Genomic DNA, 26,383 nt, shown 5'->3' on the forward strand with positions numbered 1-26,383 from the left:
AGAAAAGCGACCTTGCAGAAACCAACCCTCTTTTTCACATAAGTTCTTTTCTTTGTGTCTGCTCCATTCTGGCTATAAAAGTCTTTCATTTTGCACAGCTCCTTGGAGCTCCTTTCTAGCTGCTGGATTGGATGCTGCCCAATTCATAAATCATTGAATAAACCCAATAAGATCTTTAAAATCTACTCAGTTGAATTTTGGTTTTTAACACTTGTTAAGTGTCAAAGCTCATGCTCTTTCATGACATCCATGCCCCAACCCTGCGCCCTCCTGTGGGATGGCCCTGGAGCTCAGGTTACCGACGCAATCATGCAATGGATCTTCTAGGGTGGATTTGCCTCATTCCAGGAGCCTGGGCTGGCCACAGGGAGGGGGGTCACATGGATCTGGAGCTGGGGAGCCCAGAGCAGCCCTCGAAAGCTGTGTGGGGAATGCGGGCTGGGCTGGGGGGCCCTGAATAATTCACTTCTCCCCTTTGAGTAGCTTCACTGGTAGACAGGAGTGGATCCTCACAGGCTGCTCTGTATATAGTTGTTGAAAAGGCCCAGAGCAGCTACCTTTGCCTGCACAAGTGCTGTGGGGCTATCAGTACCCTCCCCCAGCCCAGGAGGCTCTTGGAAATGGCCAAGGGGTCTCTGGAAAGAAAGCCTGAGTTTGTGGGGATAAGGTAGAAGAATTCTAACAATAGCCTATATGTGCTGGGTGCAGGATGTTGTGATAATCCTCAACACAGTCGAGATGATAAGTAGCCCTATCTTAGGCAGGAGGAAAGTGAGGTTCAGACCAGTAAGGAGAGGTGCCCAGGTCCCAAACCTGGAGCTCGGATTGGAACCTCCCTAGTGGGACATACTTGAGGAGCAGATGTGAGTCTCTGGGTGTGTTTCTTGGGGTGAATTTGTGGTTGTCAGCCAGATCTCTTGAGGTCTGCATATTTGAGTGGGTGCACCTGGGGATAAGGATGTGTGTCTTGGAGAGATTGTGGGTGTAACTGTGGGTGTCCAGCTGACCTGGATGTGGATGGGCAGGGCAGATGTTGCAGACACCCCACTTCTTTTCCCACTGGAACTCCCAGCCTGACCACCCCCTTCCCTCTTGGCTCCCTGCAGGGCAGGGGGTATTTCAAGGAACTGGGACTGCTCTTGTGGGGGTATCTTACCCAGTGGTCACTACTCTTGTAGGAGCCAGGAGAGGTGAGGAGGGGACCACCCACAGACCTACAGGTTTGCCTGCCGAAGGTGCCATTCTGGGAGAGCTCCCCGCCATAGGGCAAAGGGCTGGTGGGTGGACAGCCGCTGCAGTGTGTGCTGGGGAGCTCAGGACTCCATCCAAGGGCAGAGCTCCAGACTGTGTGCCCCAGCCACTCTCCTGGCCACCCCACCCCCAATGGCAAGCCCGGGTACCAGTCTCTGCCGGCTCCAGCTCTCCCCTCCCCCCTCTTCCATCTCTTTTCCATTATGGGTCTCTCTTTCCCCTACCCTCTGTCCTGTCTTGTCTTTCCCACGGCCCTAGGTCTGTGACCTTCTCTGAGGATCTCTGGTCTTCTGTTTGACTTCGTGTGTCTCTGAAGGTCCCCTGTCTCTCTCTCCCTGGCCCCTACGGCGCCCTACCTCTGGCCGTGTAGGGCCGCCAGCCCCAGGACCCCAGGTTCGGGATGAGTGGCGGAGGTTTTGGCGGGAGGGGCGGGGCAGGTCCCCTGGCGGACAGGCAGTGGCCCCTCCGCCCCGCGCCGCCCCCGCCCGGCACTGGGCATGCCCCGGGCGCTTCTATATAAAGCGGCGCCGCCTCGACCCGGCGCTGTGCCGCCGCCTCCGTGTTCCGCCGGGTCCGCGCCGCCCGCCGAGCCCCGCCGAGCCCCACCGAGCCCCGCCAAGCCGCTGCCGCCCGCCAGGTACCCCGGCTGCTGCCTGCGCCCCGGGGAGAGCCAGGGAGGGGACTCTGGGGCAGGGACCGCGGGGACAGGGACTTTAAGCGCCCGCGCCCCTCAGCGGGACCCGCGACACTACCTGCAACGCCCACCCCACCATGCGCACACACAGGCGGGGACCCAGCGCGCCCCCCTCTGGAAAGGCTGAGTGCCAGGACCCTCAGCATTGCCCAGCGCAACTTAGGATGTGTGAGATGGGGTGTGGGTCCCATGGGGTCTGGGCTTCCGAAAACCTTCTGCTTCCTTGGGGTGGGGGTGGGGTAGCCTTGGACACCTCCTGGCTGGGACAGGAGAGAGGCACTGTCGCAGCCACCTCTTAGCTCCCAAAGTCTTAGGGGCAGGGTGCTGAGGTAGAGACCCTGCTGCCCTGACTCCATCTTTGTCTCTCTTCTTCTCAGCCTCTCCACCTGTAAGATGGTGAGTCTTCTCTGGCCCCTCTGGACAAAAAGCCCAAGCCCCTAAGCAGAGGGAGAGCCCAGAGGGCAGCACCTGGCCGTAAAAGCCTAGCCCTGGGACTGCCTGGCAGACAGCTCCAACCCATGACCAGCTGCACACATACGCCTTGACTTCCCACTCTGTGTGCCATGGGACAAGCAGGGGCTGTGTGCCAGGCCCTCCATCTCTCCCCCACCAGCCCTGGGAGGCAGGCACTCTTGGTCCCTTTCGGCATTCATTCATTCTGCAATATTTATATTACCATGCGCCTTGCCATAGTCTAAGTTTGAGGACATAGCAGTGAACCCAGTCTGGACTCTCAGGGAACTCAACTTCTAAGAGAGTGCACCGAAGCTCAGAATTTGGCACTGGCCAAACTGGGGTTCAAGTCCAAGTCAGAGGCCCAGACCTCTGCTCTCCCAGCCGCCTGCAGTATGCTGTCTCCCAATGACTGAGGTGATTCCCTAGGTCCAAGCCTCATCAGCACCATGGGGGCGGACATAACAGGCCCCAGGCACCCACAAGGCTCAAAGAAACCTCATGACTTGTCCAAGGAGGCCAAGCCTGTCCCCCGGAGGACAGGCCCACCCGTGTCCCCGCCTATGTTCACACTGAGCCTCTGAGCAGCCTCATTTGGGAGTCAGCCAGCCTCAGAAAGGGGCAGGGTATAAGATTTCATCCAAAGAAAGCATTTTCATGATTCAGAACATCCTCGGGCCTGCTTGGGGATGATGATGGAACAGATTCACCTACATATTTCGGTCTCAGCAGAACTCCATGATGGTAGATGGGTCACTGAGGCCAGAGAGAAGTGAGCAGCCCAACTGATTGCTTGGTTCATTAGCTTATTTATTCTTCAGTCATCAAACACTGAGTAGCTGCGGTGTGCCAGGCACGTTTTAGGTGCTGGGGCTGCTTCAATAAGCAAAACAGACAAAACCTCTGCCCCTGTGAACCAAGCTGGGACGGACCTGGGCGTGGGATGTGGGGGGTGCAGTGGTCCAGCCAGCAGTGCACTGCTTTCTGCCCCCACCCCCGGGGGCACCACACATACCGTTTACAAAGCACTTCCACCTACATGTCCCTGGTGTCCAGCCTTCATCCTCCAATCCAGCCCCATCCTCTTTGGTTCCGAGGACAGTGTCTACCCAAGGACAGGACAGTAGGGGGCTTATACCCTTGGGTGACTTAATGTGCCTCTTGCTCACCCTGCCCAAGACCCACCACTTCTGCCCCCCTCAGCTCTCCCTGGATCCACTGGGTCCCGAGTGGGACTGCCCCCTGGGCTCCAAGGACCTGGAGGAGGAGGAGGGCCCATGGGGCGGGGGCTCTGGCCTGCCACCCCCAGGCTTCTTCCCTGGTTCCTGGAGCCATGAAGTGGGCCTGGACTGCAAGGGCTCCCCTGAGGGAGCAGAGGCCCGGGCCTGGACTGTCTACTACTACAGCCTCCTGCAGAGCTGTCTGCAGCAAGCTGGCCTTCCGGAGACTCAGGACCGCAGCCAGGTGCCCCGCACAGGTGCCCAAGGGCTCCGTGGAGGGGGGCATCCCTGGGGAGGAGGGAGGCACCCTCAGCCCAGCCTGCTTTCCAGCTCTGTCAAAGTCAGCCCCTTCCCCCAGGCTCTGGCTCAATCTGAAGCCAGGGAGGCAAGGCCAGTCAACCTCAGGCAGGCAGGCATTTCAAAGGGCATCTGGCACCAGTAAAGTCAGATATCAAGGCTCCCCTCCCACCTCCAGAAGATCCAGCCCTGGGATTTGCAATCCATGTTCTGTGGAGCCAAAGCTTCTACAGAAATATCTTGGGAGCTGCTGTGGAGCCAGCTAGCAGTTGGGATCCAAAACTCCTCCCTTGTTTTATCTGTTTTATGTACCAGGTAGCCACAGAAGATTTTGTGTGGACAGAAGGTTTACAGCTAGAATACATGACCATCTCAGACTTTGCCCCCTTCTACAGATGGGGAAACTGAGGTGCAGAGACTCCTCTCTCCACTGCACAGGGTGCACAGGGACCAAGGGTCACACAGAAAGTCAGTGGCAGAGCTCAGGCTAGAACCCAGGTCTCCAGTCACCCAGCCTTCATGCCTTCTGGACCAGCCACAGAGAGAAAGGAGCCAGCCTCTCGGGGCAGGGGTGGGCAGACAGCTTCCCCCTCCCTCCCCAGCCTTCTCTGTCCCCTTTCTCTTTTGGTCCCATACCCAGGAAGGACCTGGGGGCCCAAGGGTATGGGCAGGCCTAGGGGGGTGGGGAAAGGTGGGCAAAAAGACAGCAAGGGGAGCCCCTGGTGAGCTTGGCAATGTTCTCTTCCCTGAGGCTGCCCTGGGGCGGAGGTGACCTTGTGCATTCTGGGATCCCCCTGCACCTTTCTGTCCGTGCTGCTGGAGGGTGGGGTCCAGAGCCCGGGTGAGTGTGTTCCCAAGTTCCCCCACCCCCTCCTACAGAAAGGGCAGTCCTGCCCTGGCCCGGCCACATCCCAAAATACCCGCCGACCCTGGCAACTGCCTGCATTCCACCACACCAGCTGCCCTGCTTTGAGTGGGGGTGGGTTCTGGCAGCAGCTGCCCACTACGACCCAGGGGCCCAGGCTGGAGGTGGAGGGCATGGGGCATTAAGCCTTCCCTGGCCAGCAACCCTCCTCCCTCTGCCCACAGGAAACATGCTCCTTTGCCTGTCCCCTGCTTGGCTGACAAAGGTGCCAGCACCAGGGCAGCCCGGTGAGGCAGCCCTGCTGGTCTCCAAGGCTGTGAGCTTCCACCCGGGGGGCCTGACATTCCTGGATGACTTTGTCCCCCCGCGCCGGGCCACCTACTTCCTGGCGGGCCTGGGGCTGGGGCCTGGCCCTGGTCGAGAGGCAGCTGAGCTCGCCCGCGACCTGACCTGCCCCACAGGAGCCTCAGCTGAGCTGGCCCGGCTGCTGGAGGACCGGCTGCTGACAAGGCGATTGCTGGCTCAGCAGGGTGACGTGGCCGTGCCAGCTACCCTGGCTTTCACCTACAAGCCACCAGCACTGCTGCGGGGAGGGGATGCCAGCCCGGGACTACGGCTGGTGGAGCTGAATGGCAAAGAGGGCCAGGAGACACTGGTGAAGGAGGAAGTAGGGGCCTTCCTGCACTCCAAGGCCCTGGGTGATGCCCTGCAGGTAACAGGCTACTGCCCCTGAGGCTGTACAGATGCCAGCAGGATGGGAGCCATGGATGGTTACCAAGTCCTGCTGGGAAAGTGTCCCCAGCTTTGAGCCCTGCCACTGCCCCATCTCTCTGTAGCAGTCACCTGCCTTACCTCAGTCTGTTCATGAGCTCCTATGGTCTGCGTGTCCCATCTTGCAGGTACATGGCGTGGTGAGGATGCCCCCTTCCCCTCCCTGTTGCAGGTAGCCGTGAAGCTCAGTGGCTGGCGCTGGCGGGGACGGCAGGCTTTGCGTCTGTACCCACGAACAGAGCTGGACCCAGTGGTGGACACAGTGCTGGCACTGCTGGAGAAACTGGAGGAGGAGGAGAGTGTCCTGGTTGAGGCTGTGTGCCCACCTGCCCGACTCCCCTTCCCAGGTGAGAGCCACCTGGGCTGGCCAAGGGTGGAGCTTGGCCTGGCCTTCTGGCTACTCAGTGCTGGGCTCAGGCCTCACTGTCTTTCCCCAGGTAGTCCCCTACCTGGCCCTGAGCTGGCTCTGCGTATCTGTGCTGTGGTGTGTCGGACACAGGGTGACAGGCCCCTGCTGAGCAAGGTGAGCATGGCTCAGGTTCAGGTCATGATCCTACTGCCACACCCCAGCCCATCTCCACTGGGCCGATGGGGGGGCCCCAGGGCAGAGAGAGGACAAAATCTTTGCGGGCATTTTGTTGCCTCCAGGAGAACTGAGTCTGACACTTTCCCTCCTCTCCAACCCTGTACCCCTCCCACATCAGGAGCTCTACCTGGTATCCTGCGCTGAGTACAAGGACCCAGGGCTGAATTCTCTTTCTAGGGAGCTCTTGCCCAAGAAGAGGCTGACCCAAGGTCCTTGATAAACCTCCAGTGCCTGGAGCCCTGTAGGAGGGCCCTCCAAGTTGGGAGGTCAGGGAGGCTTGGGTTCCCTTCCTGGGGACATATCTCTGTGCCAAGCAGAGAGAGGAGCTCTAGGGCTGGGGCCCACCAGGGTGGCACAGGCCCCCAGGGCTGCAGGAACTAGAAGCAAGCATGCTTGGAGACCTTAGGGAGCAGAGACCCCAACTGGGCCTGGAAGCTTGGCTAGAATCCCCCTAGTGGTCTAGAGACCAGATGAGTAGTTTACGCAGTAAGTCGCACTGGAGGACAGGACTTCGTGAATGTCCATTGAGGGGTGTGGCCTGAATCGTGGCACAAGGGAAGGTGTGTTGGGGGCCGGGGGTAGTCCCGAGAGGACTCTTCTTGGACAAGCCCCCTGAGCCACACCCTGCCCAGGTGGTATGCGGAGTGGGCCGTGGGGACCGGCCTCTGCGGCACCAGAACTCCTTGCCACGTACGCTGGAAGTGGCGCTAGCCCAGTGCGGCCTGGGTGAGGCCTCGCAGGTGACGGATGTGCGGCGGCGCGTGAAGGCGGCGGCCGAGGCTGCGCTAGCCGCCGTGCTGGCCCTGGAGGCTGGCCTGAGCGCTGAGCAGCGCGGCGGGCGCCAAGCCCGCACTGACTTCCTCGGTGAGTGCGGGACGCCGGGGACTGGGACGGGGGTGGGGCACGGGGCGGGGGCCGGAGGCCCGAGGGCGGCTCGCACTGAGCCCGCGTCCCGTGCCCGGCCCAGGGGTGGACTTCGTCCTGACGGTGGCTGGCCGCGCGCTGACCCCCGTGGCCCTGGAGCTGAACGGAGGCCTATGTCTGGAGGCGTGCGGCGCGCTCGAGGGGCTGTGGGCCGCACCGCGCCCGGGGCTGGTGGCCGAGGAGGCGGCGGCCGCGCCGCTGCTGGAGACGATGCTGAGGCGCTCGGCGCGCTACCTCATGGAGGGAAAACAGCTGCTGCTGCTCGGCGCCGGCGGCGTTAGCAAGAAGTTCGTGTGGGAGGCGGCGCGCGACTACGGGCTCAAGGTGGGCGGGGCTCAAAGTCCGGGCCTTGGTGGAGGCGGGTCCCGGGGGCGGGCCCGGGGCGGTGTTGACCTTGGGGCGGGGCCTGCGCCGGGCATTCTAGCAGGAGGCCTAGAGCTCAGGCGTGGGCTGGCTGGGCGACAGGCCCCGCCGAGGTGGGCAGTCTCAACTGTTTTTGGCCTCTAGGTGAATTCTCTTCCCGCCAGGTGTGAAAAGCCTCCGGGACACCAGACCACCAGTCCCAAGCCCTAACCCTTGAGGTTTCCCTACAAGTCTTGACCAGACTGAGCCTGCCTATGGGAAAGAGTCCACCACCCTTCTGCACTCTGTCACCCCTCCCTTCTGCACTCGAGCCCCCTCCCACCTTGGTCACAACCTCTCTCCTGCAGCCATCTTTCCTCTGGCCGACTCTTATCCAGCTCCCAGCTTAAACACTGCCTCCTCTAGGTTGCCTTCCCTCACCTTTAGGCTGGATTAAGTGTCCCACCTCTGTACCTTCCATATAATCACCAACAAATATTTTTGGAGCACCTAGCATTGGTGAGCCTGTCTCCCCTGAGGGCCAGGACTATGTTCTAGGTCCCATCCTATGGCCCAGTGCCCAGCAAAAGCTCATCTCAGTGTGTTGCCGTCCTGTGGTTTCTGCAGCTGCACCTGGTGGAGTCGGACCCCAACCACTTTGCGTCCCAGCTGGTGCAGACCTTCATCCACTTCGATGTAACAGAGCACCAGAGGGATGAGGAGAATGCACGGTTGTTGGCGGAGCTGGTGCGGGCACGTGGCCTGCAGCTAGATGGCTGCTTTTCCTACTGGGATGACTGCCTGGTGCTCACAGCCTTGCTCTGCCAGGAGCTGGGTCTGCCCTGCAGCCCGCCGGCCGCCATGCGCCTGGCCAAGCAGAAGAGCCGTACCCAGCTGCACCTGTTGTGCCACCATGGCCCACCCTGGCCCGCGCCCTCCCTCTATGCTGTGCCCTGCTGTCCACTGGAGAGTGAGGCTGACGTGGACAAGGCTGTCCGCCAAGTACCCCTGCCAGGTGTCATGAAGCTGGAGTTTGGGGCAGGCGCTGTAGGTGTACGGCTAGTGGAGGATGCGCCACAGTGCCATGAGCACTTTTCCCGGATCGCCCGTGACCTGCAGGGCGAGGCCGACCATCCCGGCATTGGGCTGGGCTGGGGCAATGCCATGCTGCTAATGGAGTTCATTGAGGGCACTGAACACGATGTGGATCTGGTGTTGTTTGGTGGGCGACTGCTGGCTGCCTTTGTCTCTGACAATGGCCCCACACGGCTGCCTGGCTTCACTGAGACAGCCGCCTGTATGCCCACTGGACTGGCACCAGAGCAGGAGGCGCAGCTGGTGCAGGCAGCTTTCCGCTGTTGCCTGGGCTGTGGGCTGCTGGATGGCGTCTTCAATGTGGAGCTCAAGCTGACTGGGACTGGGCCGCGGCTCATCGAGATCAACCCCCGCATGGGCGGCTTCTACCTACGAGACTGGATCCTGGAGCTTTATGGTGTGGACCTCCTGCTGGCTGCTGCTATGGTGGCCTGTGGCCTGCGGCCCGCCTTGCCTGCCCACCCACGCGCCCGTGGTCACCTGGTGGGCGTCATGTGCCTGGTGTCCCAGCACCTGCAGGTCCTGAGTTCCACCACCAGCCGTGAGACCCTGCAGGCTCTTCACGACCAGGGCCTGCTGCGCCTCAATCTACTGGAGGAGGCCCTGGTGCCTGGCGAATATGAGGAACCCTACTGCAGCGTGGCTTGTGCTGGGCCCAGCCCGGCCGAGGCCCGTCTCCGCCTGCTGGGCCTCTGTCAGGGCCTCGGCATTGATGGGCCCCACTACCCCGTTGCCTACTTCTTGTCCCACTTCAAATAGTGCTGGGGCTGGAGGGCAGGGGCAAATTGCTGGAAGGGGCACTGCAGTGCCCTCTGCTCCCTGGTGCTCTCCCAGCATCTCTTGCCAAAGCCCTGCCCCAACCCTGGTCAGGTCCACTCCAAGGCCCCAGGTCTCTTCCAGAGTGGCAGGGCCATTTTGACACCAAGGTCTCCTGGGCTTGAGGGGCACAGAAGAACGTATCTGGGAGGCTGTTAGGCCTTCTTGCCCTCCCCAAAGCCCCAGTCCAGCCCACAGCTGTCCCAGGACTCTACCCATGGAGAAGCAACAACAGTTGCACATACATACACCCTACCCCCAGGTTGCTGGGAGTGGGCCTAAACCCAGTCCATCTTCCCCACCCCTCCAGGTCTGTCTCTCTTCCTGCTGTCTGCAGGAGAGAACCTGGCTGGCCCCTGGCCTTGAACACATCCCAAGAACCCTTTGTTCTCCTCATGCCCTCATTTAACAAATTTTAGGATAGGCCTAGAATGCCTGGTGACAACTTCTGGCAATGCCCCACCTGCGTCATTTGGCATGAGCAGTAGAAGCAGGTGACTGGGGTCAGCAGTAACCATCTCCCCTCCAGGCAGACACTATTGCCCCATTCTACAGAAAAAAAAACAGGCTCAGAGAGGAAAAACCACTGCCTCGATGTCATAGCACAGTGGTTGAAGGGTCAGGGGACAAGATGCAAGGTCCAGGTTTCTGCTTTTACTAACTTGTACGTGCCCACTCAGCTTCTAAGCCCAACTCACCTCCCTGCCCTCACACGTGGCCCTGAGATGTGTGAACCTCCCCCCTCCCCCCAATGCACCTTGCACCTTCACCAAGCTTTGGTGGTTGGCCTCAGGCACACCTAACTAGCACGGGCTACACTTCCTCATTCAGGGGAGGCTGCTTTAAGAATACTGCCTCTGTGCAGCACAGGAGCTGTGGACAGCGCCACAAGCATCCCTCTCCAAATAAAGGCTTGTGGACTAGTGAACTGTCCAGAGTCTGGGATAGGTTCTTGCGACTCGGACAGCACTTCTCAGGGTCAGCTAGAGGAGGGGATGAGGAAGGGGGAGGGAAAGGTAGTTAGGGGATACCTGTAGCCTCTGGAGCTAAGGATAAACCGCCACACTGGCCAGGCCTCTGAGCTGACCTGTGGGAGGCCTGCCAGGGGCACCTACACCAGGACCCAAACCTGAGTTTCCCGAGGGTGAGATTACAACCAGAGGGCCACACCCAACCAGATAGCCTTTCTCCAGCCTGGGGACCCCTGAATTCTGTCCATTTGAGTTCATACCTAGCCTGCCCTGTCCAACTGGAATGCACATCCAGACAGCTTCCAATGATCAGAATTCATCCAAGGCTTGGTCTGGCCCAATTCACCCCCTCAGAACCCCATCCAACAAGAATACATGTCCAAATCTAAACTCACAGACAAGGTCTGGTGTGTTCATTCATTCATTATATTTGTAGTAAAGTTTTATGAAGCACCTATTCTGTACCAGGTAACCGAATCACGACTAAATGTGCTTAAATTGGCAACAGGCAAACTCCAGCACAAACTCATATTTACCTGGTGGATCAATGAGACCCAAACCCTTTCAGTAAGGAATTCGGCAACAAAACCCAGCATTGAGCAGAGTATGGAGCAGTAGAGGCTCTGATTTGCAGGGTCCTGGAGCCGAGAGGCACGTTAGGGAGATCACGATGCAGCAGTCGGCTCCCTTTCGGAGGCAAACAGAGGAATATACGCCAGCTGCTTCTCGCCACTCAGGGAGCCTGACAGGGCACGGCTGCTGGGAACTGCATTTACACTCACACATGCATGCACTTCTGACTCTGCCCCATCCAAACTCTTCCCAGAACCAAGATAGACGCCTTCCAGGCCGCCCTTGTCCGGTGCCGCCCCGGTGAAGCTGTGCTGGAAAGATTGAAGGGCCCGCGGAAGAGAGTGCGGAAGGCCTTAGTACCCCTGCACTCTGGGACTACCATTCCCGAGATGCCTTGCAATCGACGCCATCTTTTCTCCTCGCCCGCTAAGCGGCCGGCTCGAGGGAGGGACAACCTCTTGCGTCATCGGCGCGCGAGGCGGCCGTCGCGGAGTGATGACGTATAAGCCACAGCCCCTGCCTGTCAGTCAGATCGCGGCCGGGTACCGGCCGAGTGGCCCGCGGGGCCGGCGCCGCTATGGCGGCGGTGTTTGACCTGGACCTGGAGACTGAGGAAGGCAGCGAGGGCGAGGGCGAGCCAGAGTTAAGCTCCGCGGTTAGTGTTTCGCCCGGGCGCGGCTCGATCCCGGAGTCGATCCCTTTACCCGGGCGGTGGGATCTCCCGGTCTCCCCCAACCCGGAGTGGGCTCCGCTCCTGCAGGCCTGGATCTGTCTGAGATCCCCGCCACTATTAAGCTCTGTCCCCACCCTCACCCTGACCTGCCTTGCAGGCCCCCAGCCCTTCCCATGAGTCTCCCTTTCCCGCTCTCGCCTCTCCTCCCAAGTCCTGGCCCATCTCCTGCCAGCTCCCATTGCTGATCCCCTCCTCCTGGGCCGAGCAGTCCAGCCTTAGGGGGTGGTGGGGGAGGCATCCTGGAACCTCCCTTGGCTCTTACCCCTCGGTTTCTCACAGGACGTGTGCCCCCTTGCCGAGTTGAGGGCAGCTGGCCTGGAGTGAGTGAGGGTTGTGTTGAGGGAGGAGGGAATGGGCTGGGGAAGGGGACCTGAAGAATACTGAAGCTTGCTCCCATTAACTTCTTGTGCCCACAGGCCCGTGGGACACTATGAGGAGGTGGAGCTGACTGAAACCAGTGTGAACCCGGGCCCTGAGCGCATTGGACCCCACTGCTTTGAGCTGCTGCGTGTGCTAGGGAAGGGGGGCTACGGCAAGGTACCGGCCCTCCCTCCTTCCTCACAGCCTTAGTTCTTGCTACAGCAAAGGGTCTCAAAACAAATTAGACTTGTAAATCAGTGGAGCCTCTGATAGAACTCAGAGATAAAAACATAAAGGAGGGAAGAGTAAATCCTCTCAGACTTGAAATCTTTATAGCCCCACCCTTGGGTGGGCCTAGGCCTCTGGATCCCTGTGCCAGAGCTTGAGGGTGGGGCTTTTTGAAGATAGGATATGGAAAGGGAGGTTGATCCTGTCTCCCCTGCCCTACAGGTGTTCCAGGTGCGAAAGGTGCAGGGCACCAATCTGGGCAAAATATATGCTATGAAAGTCTTAAGGAAGGTGAGTCATTGTTCAGCCAACAGAGCCTCACTGAGTGGTTGCCTTTCCCGATGTGCAACACCAGGCTTTGGGAAGACAGCGGTGAGCGTGCTGGAGGAGGTGGTCACTGTCGTGGGCATTTGCTTGTTTATCGTCGGTTGTGATATTGTTGTTTTGCAGTAATTCCCAACCGTGGACAGTATTGCCTCCTAGGGGACATGTGGCAATGTCTGTGTACATTTTCGAGTCGTGGCTAGAGAGGGGAGGCTCCTGGCATCCAGTGAGTAGAAGCCAGGGATTCTGCTAAATCCCCTACAGTGCAAAAGACGGCCCCCCACAACAAAGAATTATCTGCCCCAAATGTCGTTAGTGCCGTGATTGAGACACACTGTGCTACTAGGAAGAATCAGTCCCTGGAAAGGATGATTGCTGATAGCAGCAGAATTATGGAGAAGTACAGTGGGGTCAGAGAGGATGGCAGAAGGGTGGTGGCTGGAGGGACTAAAGGAGCCCTGGGTGCCCACCTTCTAACCGATTCCTGCCTCTCCAGGCCAAGATTGTGCGCAACGCCAAGGACACGGCACATACGCGGGCTGAGCGGAACATTCTAGAGTCAGTGAAGCATCCCTTCATTGTGGAACTGGCCTATGCCTTCCAGACTGGCGGCAAACTCTACCTCATCCTTGAGTGCCTCAGTGGTATGAGTGTGGGCCCAACCAAGGGTGTAGGCAAGGCCAAGGAACCAGCACAGGGAGCACTGGGGGAAGCTGGGAGAGATGTGGTGTGTAGAGTAGACAGGTGGTCCCCACTCCATCCATCCATTGGTCCATTCATTCATTCATTGATTCAGCAAACATCTGTCCAGTGCCTCTTGTGTCTCTCCCCTGTGTTGGGGGTGGGTGGGAATGGTGGGAGTTTGTATAGGAGTCCAGAGGGTTGTTTTGTCCATTTCCACTCCCTCTTCACATCCTGGTCCTCTCTCCTGTGTGCCCTGCATCCAGTCAGGTCCCAGATCCAGGTGGTTCATTCTCTGCAGCATTCTCCATTCTCTCTGCTCTCTTGGGGGTGGGGGAGGAGTCACAGTTGTTTCTTAACTAGACTTGAGACCTCCAGCTCACCCTCTCCCTAGTGTCTCCTTCACTAACTTCCAGGGTTATCTTCTGAGAGCACAGGATTGTCCCCAGCACTCTTGCTCAGAATACCATGGTTCCCTGTAACTCCTCAGATTGAGTCTGGCCTTCATGGCCTGGTGTCCCCTGCTCACCAAAGTGGCCCGGGTCTGCTTGCCGCCCCCTGAGCCCATCTGTGCTGATGAGCCCTGTGAGCTTCATCCCCTGTGTTCCATCTCAGCATCCTCTTAAATTCTCACTGCTACCACAGACTTTCCCTGTCCCCTCACTTTGCTGTGTCTCCCTGTCTCCCCTGAGGGATTTCGGGTTAAGCTCTCGAAACTGTTGCCTCTGGCATATCAGAGCAGCTGCGTGCGTGTCTGTCTCCTAGTAGACTGAGCGTCCTGAGGGCAGTGGCTGGGTCTCTTCATCTCTGTGTCCCCAGCTTCACCCAACACAGGGCCAGGCACCGCGTAGGCATCGGTAGATGTTTGCTGAATTGAATTGAATCCCCACGGCAGCTCTGTGAGGCAGGTAGGGTGGGAATTATGAGCCCTACTCTCCCCGAGAAGAAACCAAGAGTCAGTGAGCAGAAGAGCTTGGTCCCAGCACGCAGCTGCTGACATGTTTGTGTCGCAGGTGGTGAGCTCTTCACACATCTGGAGCGAGAGGGCATCTTCCTGGAAGACACGGCCTGGTGGGTGTTACCTCCTGCCTCTCTCCTGAGGGGGTCCAGGGATCCCTCCCCGACAGGGCCTGGCTCTACCCCGCCCCTGGCCTTCATCCTGTCCTGTCTCTGCAGTTTCTACCTGTCAGAGATCACACTGGCCCTGGGCCACCTCCACGCCCAAGGCATCATCTACCGGGACCTCAAGCCTGAGAACATCATGCTCAACAGCCAGGGTGCGCATGCGTCTGCTGCACTCGCAGCTGCGAGTCCGGGGTCAGGACCCTCTGGGAGGGCCAGGGAGCCCTGTGGGGTGGGCTGGGGCCCTGTCCTACCCCTGTAACTTCGTCCTCAGGCCACGTTAAACTGACCGACTTTGGACTGTGCAAGGAGTCGATTCACGAGGGCGCCGTCACCCACACCTTCTGTGGCACCATCGAGTACATGTAAGCGGTAGACGGTAGGGCCCAGCAGTCGGGAGAACAGCCAGGCAAGACTTGGCCTGACAGACTGTTCCACTTGGCCCCCAGGGCCCCTGAGATTCTGGTGCGCAGTGGCCACAACCGGGCGGTGGACTGGTGGAGCTTGGGCGCCCTGATGTACGACATGCTCACTGGATCGGCAAGTCCAGCCTCCTCGGGGGCGGGAGTGGGGGCAGGAGGAGGGCCCCCTCCTGGGGCAGGGCAGGGCCAGGTGGGAGGCCCACAAGGCTCCTCTCACCCTCTGCCTTCTCCAGCCACCCTTCACTGCAGAGAACCGGAAGAAAACCATGGACAAGATCATCAAAGGGAAGCTGGCGCTGCCCCCCTACCTCACCCCGGATGCCCGGGACCTCGTCAAAAAGGTGGGCTCCTGGCCGCCTCTCTCACTCCCTCATCTACAGAGACGGCCCACACTCTGTCTATGGAGTGTGTATCTGCTTTTACTTTAACCTGAGCACCCAACCCCCACATCCTGTGGCCTTTCTCTTGCCTTCTGAAACAGCCTACACTCTACACAGTATGTATTTCTCTAAATAAATCTACCTTTACTCAAAAACAGAAACAAAAAAACCCAAAAAGGTGGGCTCCCTCCTGCCCCTGACAGGCCCTGCATGGGCTCCTGAGTCTCCCTGGGCCAGTTGCGGGTCCACCCCTACCTGTAGACTCTGCCATTGGATAAGGAGCACTGGCTCTGGTGTCCAAGATGACAGCTCTGATGCAGACCAGCTGCTGACCCCAGACAGGTCCCTAGTCTGAGTCTTAATTGGTGAAATGTGCATGACAGACTAGTCACTCTCACCAACAAGGCAATCACTGGGGACGAAAGTGGGTGGGTAGGCGCCCCGCCCAGATTTCGAGGTGGAGCACCGCTGAAGTGCCCTGGAGGCGTGCCGGCAACCAGCTGCCTTTGCAAACGCTTCACAGAGAAGGGCCACTGGACCAAATCTGGGAGGTCCTAAGGGTGTCTGTAGGTGGAGACCACACTCCAGAGCAAACCCCCCAACCCCCAACCCTCGTCTCACCTTTCATCATTCCCTTGAGGCCATTCGGGAACACTCGATTGTACCTCTCCCGCAGACCCTTACCCTCTGCCCTTATCCTGCAGTTTCTGAAGCGGAATCCCAGCCAACGGATTGGGGGTGGCCCAGGAGACGCTGCTGAGGTGCAGGTGGGTCTGGGGCCACCACAAGAGGGCAGGGCTGAGCCCTGAGGGGTGCCCTGTGCAGGGAGTGGGGCCTTAGGGCACAGGGAGTTTCTGAGGGAGCCAAGGAAGGGGAAATGTTGTCAAGTTTGGGGGCACTCCACCCACAGCGGCACCCCTTCTTCCGGCACATTAATTGGGATGACCTCCTGGCCCGCCGCATGGACCCCCCTTTCCGGCCCTGTCTGGTGAGTGGAGGTCCCATTGGCCCCAGGGCGGGTGCGTGGAGGCCCCTGCCTTGGACACCCTTGACCTCTCCCCTCCACCGCCGGGGTGACCACAGCAGTCAGAGGAAGACGTGAGCCAGTTTGACTCCCACTTCACAAGGCAGACACCAGTGGACAGTCCAGACGACACGGCCCTCAGTGAGAGTGCCAACCAGGCCTTCCTGGTGAGGTCCGGGGCCCTGAGGGTTATAGGGTCACGGGCAGGGATTGTGGCCAAGGAGCAATGGACCTTGAGCCTCGCCCGGCCCTGCCTCTGCCCCTCCAGGGCTTCACGTACGTGGCACCCTCCGTGCTGGACAGCATCAAAGAGGGCTTCTCCTTCCAGCCCAAGCTGCGCTCCCCCAGGCGCCTCAACAGCAGCCCCCGGACCCCCATCAGGTACCGCGGGGCAGGGGACTCCAGTGGCAGGGGCACTTGACCTCACAGCCTGAGCACCAGGCAGGGAGTCGGCCCTCCCGACCCCATGCCAGTAGGCGCTGACTCTGCCTTGGTTTCCCCTGCAGCCCCCTGAAGTTCTCGCCCTTTGAGGGATTCCGGCCCAGCCCTGGCCCACCAGAACCCATGGAGCCTCCTCTACCTCCTCTCCTGCCAGCACCCCCACCACCGCCACCCTCGAGCACTGCACCTCTCCCCATCCGACCCCCCTCAGGGACCAAGAAGTCCAAGAGGGGCCGTGGGCGCCCTGGGCGCTAGGAGGACGGGTGGGCGAAGGCCTCCAGGAAGACCCCTCCCTCTAAGCCGTGAGGACAGTGGGCCCCTGGGCCAGTTCAGAGACCTGGGGCTGGGGCTGGGGGTACAGGAGTGAGTGTGTGTGGGAATGTGTGTCTCTGGGGAGGGTGGCTGTGCCCCTGAATCATGATCATGAAGGGCTGCTGGTCGAGGGGCCACCCACCTGGCCTCTCGCAGTTGAGCTGTGCCCTTGGAGAATTAAAGTATTGAATCATGGCACTGACCTGGCTCTTCCTTTAGACTTCTGGGGCCAGCGGGTGGGGGAGGTCACAACAGGAGCACAGAGCTATGGGACTGGAGAGGTTTTATTTCAGATGGCTGCCCAGTGCCCCTGGGGATGGGTGGCCTTCCTGGAGGGGCCAGGGATACACACATTCGGGGATAGAACTAGTGGGGGGCATGACAGTCTGAGGTTCTCCAAGTGGGGGTGTGGGTTACAATGTGTCCAGGGTAGGCCGTGTCCAGACATGGCAGCTTGGGAAGCAGAGGCACAGTGGCAGGGATGCAGCACCAGGGCTGGCTCCTACAGTGCGGTGACGTGGAGACCCTGGCCCCCAGCTGCCCTATCGCTGTCGTCCCAGGCCGCGCTTCCAGCAAAGGCGTGCAGGTCACTCAGTAGGGCCTCGGCACTGCCCCCTGATCCTTCTGGCCCCTGGGAGGCCAGGCCCAGGCCCCCTTCGGCATCATCGTCATGTACCTCCAAAGCCGGCTCTGGGACCTGCTGTGGGATGGGCCTCTCCCCGCATCGCTGCTCCTCTTCCTGGGATTCAGCCTCCACCCGGCTAACTCCCAGGTCGTAGTCATCTTCCATGTCCTGCTCATCCTCCTGCTGCTCTGGCTCCTCATCTGGCGACTCCAGCTCAGCCCTGGTCCGGAGCCATCGGCCTGGCGGGCTGGCCCAGAACAGGCGACGAGTGCGGCCCCACAGCGCGGCACCCAGGCGGGCCGGGTGGTAGTAGCCCCCCGAGTCCCGGCTGAGGCGGCGCCAAGCCAGTGCCAGGCCAGTGACCAGCAGCAGGAGCAGCAGCAGCAGCAGGACAACAGTGACTGAGTTGGAGCCCCCGCTGTCCTTGGCACCTCCATCTGAGCCCAGGGTCCCCGGCAGTGCCAGCAGTGTCCAGAGCCCTAGGGCACAGGGCAGGTCCTGTGGGGAGACAGGCAGGGGCTCATTGCCTGTGCTTGGCAGCCTCTTGGGCAACATGGGGACAGTCAAGCAGAAAAGCCCGTCCTTAGCCAACAAGGCCCTTCCTGGCTTTGTGATATCTGACCACCGGTGCCTCCTCACTCCCACTGCACCACGTAAGCCTGCTCCTGCCCAGGGCCTGTTCCCTGGCTGTTCCATCTGTCCAGAATGCTGCATTCCCCTGAGAGCCACATGGCTTGCCTGCTCACCTGGCTCAGAGGACCTCAGTGCGGCCTAACCAGACCTGGATTTCTACCCTGACAGTTACTCCTGTGGCCAGCCCAGCCCTGCTCTGCATTCCTACCCACTCCCCAACACTGTAGATCACTCTGCTTGTTTATTGTGTTTATTGTCTTTTTGGCTCAAGCACCTAAACAATTCATAGCACAGAGCAGGTGCTCAATAGATAATGGTTGAATGTGTTAAGACACTGCCACCTGGGAGTGGGAGATGGAAGGGAGGGAAGATGCCTGCGAGGCTGGTGTTGGGGCTGGCTCCTCCCAAGGCCCCAGCCAAGGGACTGGGCCAGGTCCTGGGATGGGAGTCCCTGAGACCCCTCTTCCTCCCCCCAGCCATGGGACTGCCCCAGCTGCAGCATTTCCGTTCAACTCTGTCCCTGGGGGCCTCAGGCTCGCAGGGCCAGGGGCTCAGGGAGGCAGGTGCAGCTGCCAGAGGAAGCCTGCGGTCGGAACAAGTCAGGTGGGGGATGTGGGGAGAAGGGGGAGGGATGCCGGGGTGCAAGCAATACTTCCCCCCGCCCCCGGCTGTCTGCCCAGGCTCTAGGGAGGCAAGCTGGGACTGTGCTCAAGTCCCAGCTCCTGGGTAGAGCAGGCGTCAGGGTCTATCTGTGGGTCGGGCGTAGAGTACGGCACTGGGGGCCCACACCCTGAGTCCGTAGGAGGACCATCTAAAGCGAGGTGAAAGGCCCAGTTTCTGCCCTGTGCTCACCCTGAGTCTCTTGCCTCCGCCCTTGACTGGCTGTTCCTGCCCCTGGGCCCCAGTCAGAGGATCTCTCCTCAGCTTGCGGGACCCAAACATTCCAGCCCTGACCCCCTGTGGCCCCCACCCCAAGGACCCAACAGGTGCCATCGCTCACCATGGTCTGTGGGCCTCTCAGCACTGGGCGCCCACCTCCAGCTCGGGCTGTGTTGAATGAGAAGTGAGCTCTCGCGCTCTCGACTGCAGCTAGGGGTTACTCAGTGCTTCCGCTTCCTGCCCACAACACTCCATTGGCCCCCACCTCCGTGGGGGGCCTTGGCCTCTCAGCACTACCCCGATCCACACCAGATCCTCACCGGTCTCTCACCCAGCGAGGCTGGAGCTATGGGGCCTGTGACCAGGCCTCCAAGAGGAACTGGGCACCCAGCTTGAAGCAGGACAAGGCCCCGGAGGTACCCAGCGACCCTCTGCCTGTTTCCCAACCTGGCAGAAGTCAGGGACTCGATGACTATGGGGGATGCTCACAGCCCCCAGATCTTTCTCTGATCTACGATCTCAAGAGGCCACTTATGTCCCCAGGTGTCCAGACTTCCTTTCCCAGCCCTACCCTTGCAGCAGAAGGGCAAACCTGGCTTTTAGAAAGAGAATTTTATTTGGAATGAAAATATAGAGCTGATCCCTCCAGCTTCCTCAGGGCAGGGAACAGGGGGGCTAGGAGGGGGCGGGGGAGATGGCCCCTCAGAATAGAAGCTCTCCTTGGTACAAAAATCCTCCACAGTAACAGTGACAAAAGCCAGGTGGTGGCTCCAGCCTGGGCCCACAGGATGGGTCAGGGTGCAGACTGGCCCCTGAACCTGCCCCAGAAACCCTCAGTAGGGGGCAAGGGGCAGCCAGTTGGAGTCAGTGTGACCTGCCAGCAGAGGCTGAGTGAGAAAGGGGGTGGAGGAGGAGGAGGAGGAGGTGAGTGGGGAGTGGCATCCACAGGGTCTGTGGTCCTACGCGTCTCCATTCTCCATGCGGCCGAGCTGCTCCTCCAGGCGTCCGATACGCTCGCCCTGCTCCTTGACCAGCGCTCTCAGTGCCCGCAGCTCCTGCATCACCTCCTCCAGCTTCCCTGCCTCCTGCAGGGGCATCAGCGGGGTCAGGGGTTGCAGAACTGCAGCCCTCCCCAAATCTACTATCAGGCAGGAACTTGAGGCTCAGAGAAGGGCAGTGAATGGTTCAGGCATGCACAGCAGAACTGGGGCTTCCCAACATCACCCCTGACTGAGCGGCACATACCCCAGCTCCGGCGAGGCTGCTGCTGGGGGTGGCAATATTGGTGGAGGCAGCAGACATGGAGGCCCCCGGGCGGGTGGAGCCAGGGGCCGCTGCAGGCCGGCTATCTGATAACACGTTGCGCCGGCTGACCTTCAGGTCCCGCTGTTTGCTAGGCACGTAGGCTTCCCGCAGGGAGATGAGGATGGGGTTGGCATCCCGCCCGCTCACCCACTCCTCTGCCTCCAGGGCCGCCTCAGGACCAGCTGTGTCAGGGTACAGATCATCCTGGAAGAGGTCCGACTGGGCGGCGGGGAGAGGTCCAGATCAGCTGGGAGCCCACCTGCAGGGTCCTCTTGTCTGGATCCTGAGTCGCCATCTCCTTCTCACTCTCCTGGCCTCCAGGCTTGCACCCTGTCAACTTATCTTCCAAAGGCCTGACCCCTAGGACCTTTTTAAAGCTCAAATCTTCCCTTTCACTTCCCTTCTGGACACCATCAATAGTTCCCTAGGAAGACTCCCCCAACCTTTCCAAGCAGGGGTCAGCTATGTGGCTCTGTGGGATTCTGGGAGCCACGTCTGTGCTCTGTGGATTGGGAGTTCCTGAGGCAGGCCCTGTCAAACCTGTTCACAGCTCTGCTCCTGGACGTGCCTGGCATGCAAAATTGTGCACTCTGTAAACGCTCGCAGGAGAAAAATGAAGCCTGTCCAAGGCTCTTGGCTGGGGATCTGAGGCCAAGCCACATGTGGCCGAATCCTCACCTTGTGGGAGCCTCCCTGCAGCTAGACCCCTAGTTCTGCTCTCCATTCCCACCTCTGTGCCTTTGCCTGGCTTGCTATCCCTCACTGGAGGCCCTGCCCCAGCCCTGCTGTCAGTCCTGCCTTGCCTCCCACAGGGAGACCTCCTAGGCTGCCCAGCATCTGTCTCCTGCGGCTTGTCCAGGGCAAGGCCTCAGCTCACTGCGTGTCTCATCCCTGCTTGCCCCTGGCCGGGCATGCTGGAGTCCATCTAGCCCCCTGGCTGCACCCACACTTGGCCATGTCCCATTCACAGGCCTCACCTTGGTCACCCATGTGTGGCCTGTCTGCTACAGAAGGGAGCTGGTGGGCAGGGAACCAGGTGGCCTCACCTTTCTTGGCACAGTCATGACAATGGGCTCACACTTGCGCTCATGCAATTTGTAGAACCTGGGAAAGGAGGGGAGGGAGGACCCATGGGTGAAACCTTCCCTCACCAGCTCTCCCAGCTGCCTCCACGCTTCACTTCTAGTCCTTATCCCAGCCCCTCCCACTGACCCTGGGGCCCCGTTCGTGCTCCTGAGCAACCTCTTGTGACTTGACCTTTCACCTGGGATGCCCATGGTCCACTTCCTGCCCCGAAGGCAGACCCATCACCCTATGGCCGGCTGCCTCCGGGCCCTTCTTACCGGGCAATCTCGCACTTGCTGACCTCCAAGCCCCTCTTGGGCATGCTGCCCATGCCCCTCTGCGGCTCTTTGCTAGTGAACGTGTTCAGGAAGTGGATGTAGGGGGGCTCGTCTGTGATCTCAAAGTACCGGATGCTAGAGTCACCCTGCAGGGTGGGAGGGGACAGGGGTCAACACCCGGGCCTGCCTCTCTCCTCCCTGCACCCCTCAGCCCTGCCCAGCCCCACCTTGCCACAGACGTAGACCACGTTGGTGTCAGGGTCATAGAAGGGCAACAGAGCCCCGTTGCTAGAGTCCAGCTCCTGCAGGGCCATAGGCTCCCCGAAGTTTTCCTGGCACACAGGGTGAGGGGCAGTCAAGCCAGGCCAGAACCTCCCTCCTCCTTCCCCATCAGGACTGACCCTAGCCAGCCTCACAAGCCGGCTGGCACTGCCCCTACCACACTTACCCTTTGCCCACACGGAGTGCCCCACCATCCCCTCCTGGCTCCCATGGTCCCACTTTCCCTGCCTACTCCAGGACTTCAGAATACTCCTAGGCCACCAAGCAAATGCTGAGGAAGTCCCCACCACATGGGAGCCAGGGGTGCCATGCAGCACAAGTCCCTGTCTCAGAGGGGCCCTTGGAGGTCACTATACAGAAGGATAAGGCTGTGGGGCAGAACACTTCCGGGGAAGGGCTGGGAGGCTTCCTGGAAGAGGGGACCTCTGTACCGGATTTCAAAGGGCAGCCGGGCGGGAACAGACAAGCAAAGGAGGAAAGAGCAAGAACACTGTGGGCAGATGTGGAGGTGGCTGCAGGCGGTGGGGGAGGCCAGAGGGCAGGGGGCAAGGAGAGGAGAGGATGGCAGGGTTCAGGTTCTCGAGTGCCTTGGGTGCCAGGCTGTGAACCTGGGAACAACAGGCCTCTCCAGGGTGACCCCGCCCCTCCTTGCCCAGGGTGGAGCCCAAGTCTTGAGCCTGCCATTCAGACTGGCCACAGCCACTCACTGGGTCCCAGAGCGCTAGCTGCCGCTCACTCATGCGGCTGAAGCCTGTGGTGAACACCTTGCCATCAGCCAGGAAGATGGCCCGCATGGGCCGGGCCCCCTCATGAGCCTTCTCCTGCTCCTGCAAGGGAGATGGAGCGGTCAGTGTGGCGCCCCAATAGAACCCCTCACTCTGTCATCCCCACCCTCCAGGGCCACGTACTGCCACCAGGGTCCCCCGGCGGGGGTCAATGATGCGCACGCTCTTGTCCTTGCAGGCAGAGCAGAAGAGGCTGCCATTGCGGTTCCAGCTGATGTTGTAGATGAGGTCGGGGTGCAGGCTGTCCAAGCGGTACAGCTCTTCAGCTGTGCCCACGTTCCAGATGAGCACCACGTTGTCGCAGCCTGCCGGGCGGGGGGCCATCAGCCCACCAGGCCCGCTCTGACCACCCTCCTGGGACCAGACCCTGCACTCCACCTCTGTGGGCCTCAGCCTTCCCGGGTGTCGGATGGGTCTGGGAGAGGGTGGGGGGTGTTCCGGAGCTGTGTGTGGCAAGGGGTGGGGTGGGAGCAGTGGTGCAGACCTGCGCTGAGCAGCACGTTGCGGGCCGTCGGGTGCCAGGTGATGATGCCTACACGCTTGGTGTGCCCCTCCAGCACCACCACCGGCTCCGTCAGCGGGGAGGACAGCCCGTTCTCTGGGATCTGCCACACCTAGGGAGGGGTGGGGAGGTCAGCTGAGGCCTCTGCTTGGCCCGGCTGCCAGGAGCCTTGAGCCACACTTGTGACCCCAGCCCAACCACAGCCCCACGCCTCACCATGACTGTGCAGTCCTCCGAGCCACTGGCGATGACTTCGTCATTGTGGGGACACCAGTCAATGTCCAGGACAGGTCCTGTGTGTCCGCACACTGTTGGGTAGGCCTTGTCAATGCGGCCCGTCTGTAGGCACGAGGTGGGCAGTTAAGGTGGATCTAAGACGCCCAGGCTCCATCCCTTCCAGAGCTTTAGTCCCCACTCCCCTCCATGGAGGTGAAATGATGCAATTGCCCTGGCCCACAGGTGGACCACTTATGACTCTCACTCTGCATCTACCTGACCCACCTCTTCCTGACAGGTATCACCAGGTGATCAGGAAATCTTTGTTGCCTCTGACCCTGATTCTGCAGCAATAAAAGACTGTCTCCATCTGAGTTAACACCTCCCAGGCAGTAAATCTGGATTACAACACTGGTCCAGCAGTGTGGGGATGGTCAAATTATGGGTTGTGAAGTGAGCAGAGAGGCCTGGCAGGTGAGACCAGGCTGCCTCCAGCCTTTCCCCAGTCCCGATGGGGCCCACCTTGCTTAGGGGGAGTACCAGGAAGGCGCCCCCACCGCTAGCTTCCACAATCACCGCCAGGAACTTGGGGTTGACGGTGCAGAAGGTGCTGTCCCAGGTGACACGGGACACTCGTATGTCCTCATAGCACTGGTCATTCTTGACAGGCTGCCCGAACACATGCCGGAATTTGCTCTGCCGAACTACTTTGCGGAACATGACTGCAGGATAGAGAAGCAGGGGTCAGCCTCCACCCATCCCAAGACCATCCCAAGAAGCCCCAACCCTCCCAAGCTGCATGAAGAGAGGTAGGGAGGATGCAATACGGGGCATCGGCATTATAACCACCTGGCTGTCAGTTTCCCCAGTTACAGAACAGGATCCCAGCACAGATCTGGCTGCCTCTCCCCAAGGGGGTATCTGAAGGTGGAACTGCATTGACCTCAGGCCTACACTGTTGAGTCCTCAGGGGCTTTGCAGGACCCAACCTGGGGCCCCTCCCAGGTACTGGTATGTGTATGGAGGAGGTGTGAGGTGCTGAAGCCAGAGCAAGCTTAGCTCCTTTGTGGGTCCTAGTCAACTCCCAACAGTCTCCTTCCTGCGCAGGATTTGGAGGCCAGGTAATGGGGAGGACAGACAGAAATGGTCTCCGCTGTGGGACAGCGCTCGGCCCCAGTTCTGGGTCCCACGGAATGTGCAGTGCCTGCAGGAATACGCAGTGAGCCCCAGATCAGCCTAGGAGACCTGGCAGGGACTGAGCGGGGGTCAGGACGTCGCTCTCAGCCACAGAGCATCCCCGAGAGTCCTCAGAGCGGGGTCCAAGGTGAACCAGGAGCGCAACTTCCAGGGATTCCGGCCCAGGAGGGGAGAGGCTATGCGGCCAAGGGGAGCTGGGACTGAGGGTGGAGCGCAGCGGAGGGGAAGGGCTCCTCGGACTCGCGACCCCCATCCTAGCCCCCCACGGCTCTGCCCCCGAAATCCCGCCCAACCTCCTACCCGCGCCCCCAGCCCCGGACCGCTGCGCTTACCGGGGTCGCCGGGAGCTGCAGCACCAGCCTCGGGTGGCTCAGGATCCCAGTCTCTGGGAAGCAGGAAGCGGGAATCAGGAAGTGACAGAGGAGCGGGGGGGGGGCGGGGGCGGGGCGGGGGCTCACGGGGGCGGGGCCGAAATCACGCGCGGAGGGGCGGGGCGGGAGGCTGTGAGCTGGAGCTAGGAGGCTGGGGGCGCCGGCAGTGCGGGGAGTGCCGGGGCGCGGAGGTGGCGGGAGCGCCAGGAGCGCCAGGGACGCGGGGCGGGGCCTCGGCGAGCCCCGCCCCGCCCCGCCGGCCTCCGGGACACTATGGGGCAAAGGGGCAGGGGCAGGGACAGGGATGGGGCCGGAGTGGTGCAGCCTGGCGGCAGACTTGGGCCCCTTCCCAATCCTGCTCCTTTTGTCGGAGTCCTCAGGAGTCGCCAGAGTTGGGTGGAGACCGGCCCCCCCAAACCCCCACCTCAATGCATACTTCCGGGTCCCTTAGTCCACCTTGACTCCAAAATGCACTATCTACTAGGATAGTCAGTATATTCGCATGCCTTTTCTTAAGGTACGAAGATACATGCTCTTGGTACAATGTAAATAAAAACATCGGTGTTTTAAGGGGTGAGTGGAAGACCCCAGCCATCTCATTCTTCGCGGTGAGCATCCTTGGGTCCTGCCTGGCCTCCTTATTAGAAATAGTAATAGAGCCATGACCCCCAGATCCCTCACACCGTCCTTCCTTTCCTCAGCCATCTCCCACGGAGGCCTGGAGGTTTGTTCATAGATGGTTCCCTCCTGTTAGCCAGCTCCTGAGATAGGAGCCCAGCTGGCCTCCCAGATCGACAACCTCCCCATCCCACCCTGGGAGACTTAGGTGTTCCTATAGGTCACACAGGCAGAATCTGCCCCTTCCATCTGGTATTTGATCTCCATCTGCTGGACGCCAAAGTCCTTGCTTTTTCCACTGCTCCATAAACCCTAAGACAGGCCAATCTTTTCAGCCCAGGACAGGAATGTGGGTGGCTTGGAAGAGGGAATGCAGCCACAAAGCTTCCCTCTCCATTGTGTCCCCAAGGCAACAGCCAGTCTAAAGCCCACACCAGATCCCCTACTCTGGGCCCTCCCTTTGCTCTTCATCACCACATCCACGGTTGTTGCCCACCTGCCCCCTCCACTTCTTACCTTCCTCCATCCTCTCCCTGCATGTGGCACAGTGACACTGACCAGCCTATCCCTGAAACACACCACCTTCCTTCCCACCCCAGTGCCTTGGCACATCCTTTTCCCTCCATCTAGAAATTTTCCCCCAGATCTTGAAAAGGCTCCATCCCTCAGGCTTCTGCACAAATGTCCCCTCTTCTGAGGGCCCTGCCTGACCACTCGCCTCACCAATCACTCTCCGGCCCTT

The 26,383-nt window shown here is 60.2% G+C and overlaps 4 protein-coding genes across 6 annotated transcripts; 2 read left to right on the top strand and 2 right to left on the bottom strand.

Moving 5' to 3' along the window:
- Positions 1 to 1,806: 1,806 nt before the first annotated feature.
- Positions 1,807 to 10,242, top strand: CARNS1 (carnosine synthase 1). Of its 2 annotated transcripts, XM_072970414.1 has the most exons (10): positions 1,807 to 1,888; positions 2,323 to 2,341; positions 3,602 to 3,875; positions 4,667 to 4,756; positions 5,005 to 5,492; positions 5,724 to 5,898; positions 5,989 to 6,074; positions 6,770 to 7,001; positions 7,105 to 7,385; positions 8,031 to 10,242. In XM_072970414.1, the coding sequence occupies exons 2-10, from the start codon at positions 2,339 to 2,341 to the stop codon at positions 9,255 to 9,257; spliced, it is 2,856 nt and encodes a 951-aa protein (XP_072826515.1). In that variant the 5' UTR covers positions 1,807 to 1,888; positions 2,323 to 2,338; the 3' UTR covers positions 9,258 to 10,242. The 2 variants fall into 2 exon arrangements, with proteins under 2 accessions (XP_072826515.1, XP_072826514.1); XM_072970413.1 differs by lacking the exons at positions 1,807 to 1,888; positions 2,323 to 2,341 and having other exon boundaries at positions 3,441 to 3,875.
- Positions 10,243 to 11,359: 1,117 nt separating this feature from the next.
- Positions 11,360 to 17,083, top strand: RPS6KB2 (ribosomal protein S6 kinase B2). Of its 2 annotated transcripts, none has more exons than XM_006210702.4 (15): positions 11,360 to 11,513; positions 11,871 to 11,911; positions 12,008 to 12,128; positions 12,402 to 12,470; positions 13,000 to 13,147; positions 14,198 to 14,255; positions 14,361 to 14,461; positions 14,581 to 14,671; positions 14,756 to 14,846; positions 14,962 to 15,069; positions 15,813 to 15,875; positions 16,019 to 16,096; positions 16,192 to 16,299; positions 16,401 to 16,513; positions 16,639 to 17,083. In XM_006210702.4, the coding sequence occupies exons 1-15, from the start codon at positions 11,436 to 11,438 to the stop codon at positions 16,826 to 16,828; spliced, it is 1,458 nt and encodes a 485-aa protein (XP_006210764.2). In that variant the 5' UTR covers positions 11,360 to 11,435; the 3' UTR covers positions 16,829 to 17,083. The 2 variants fall into 2 exon arrangements, with proteins under 2 accessions (XP_006210764.2, XP_072826518.1); XM_072970417.1 differs by lacking the exon at positions 11,871 to 11,911 and adding an exon at positions 12,630 to 12,729 and having other exon boundaries at positions 11,379 to 11,513.
- A 68-nt stretch (positions 17,084 to 17,151) lies between these two features.
- On the bottom strand, positions 17,152 to 19,474 carry PTPRCAP (protein tyrosine phosphatase receptor type C associated protein). Its single transcript, XM_006210756.4, has 2 exons — positions 19,144 to 19,474; positions 17,152 to 18,008 (listed from the first exon to the last, which is right to left on the bottom strand). The coding sequence occupies exons 1-2, from the start codon at positions 19,144 to 19,146 to the stop codon at positions 17,388 to 17,390; spliced, it is 624 nt and encodes a 207-aa protein (XP_006210818.2). The 5' UTR covers positions 19,147 to 19,474; the 3' UTR covers positions 17,152 to 17,387.
- A 145-nt stretch (positions 19,475 to 19,619) lies between these two features.
- Positions 19,620 to 25,043, bottom strand: CORO1B (coronin 1B). The gene is made up of 11 exons (XM_072970418.1): positions 24,985 to 25,043; positions 23,978 to 24,177; positions 23,456 to 23,578; positions 23,222 to 23,351; positions 22,861 to 23,042; positions 22,660 to 22,779; positions 21,898 to 22,002; positions 21,671 to 21,816; positions 21,374 to 21,431; positions 20,268 to 20,546; positions 19,620 to 20,107 (listed from the first exon to the last, which is right to left on the bottom strand). Exons 2-11 carry the CDS (start codon positions 24,173 to 24,175, stop codon positions 19,982 to 19,984), a joined length of 1,467 nt encoding a protein of 488 aa, XP_072826519.1. The 5' UTR covers positions 24,176 to 24,177; positions 24,985 to 25,043; the 3' UTR covers positions 19,620 to 19,981.
- Positions 25,044 to 26,383: the final 1,340 nt, after the last annotated feature.

This window comes from Vicugna pacos, chromosome 10 (assembly GCF_048564905.1).
Source record: "Vicugna pacos chromosome 10, VicPac4, whole genome shotgun sequence".
NCBI classification, from domain to species: Eukaryota; Metazoa; Chordata; class Mammalia; order Artiodactyla; family Camelidae; genus Vicugna; species Vicugna pacos.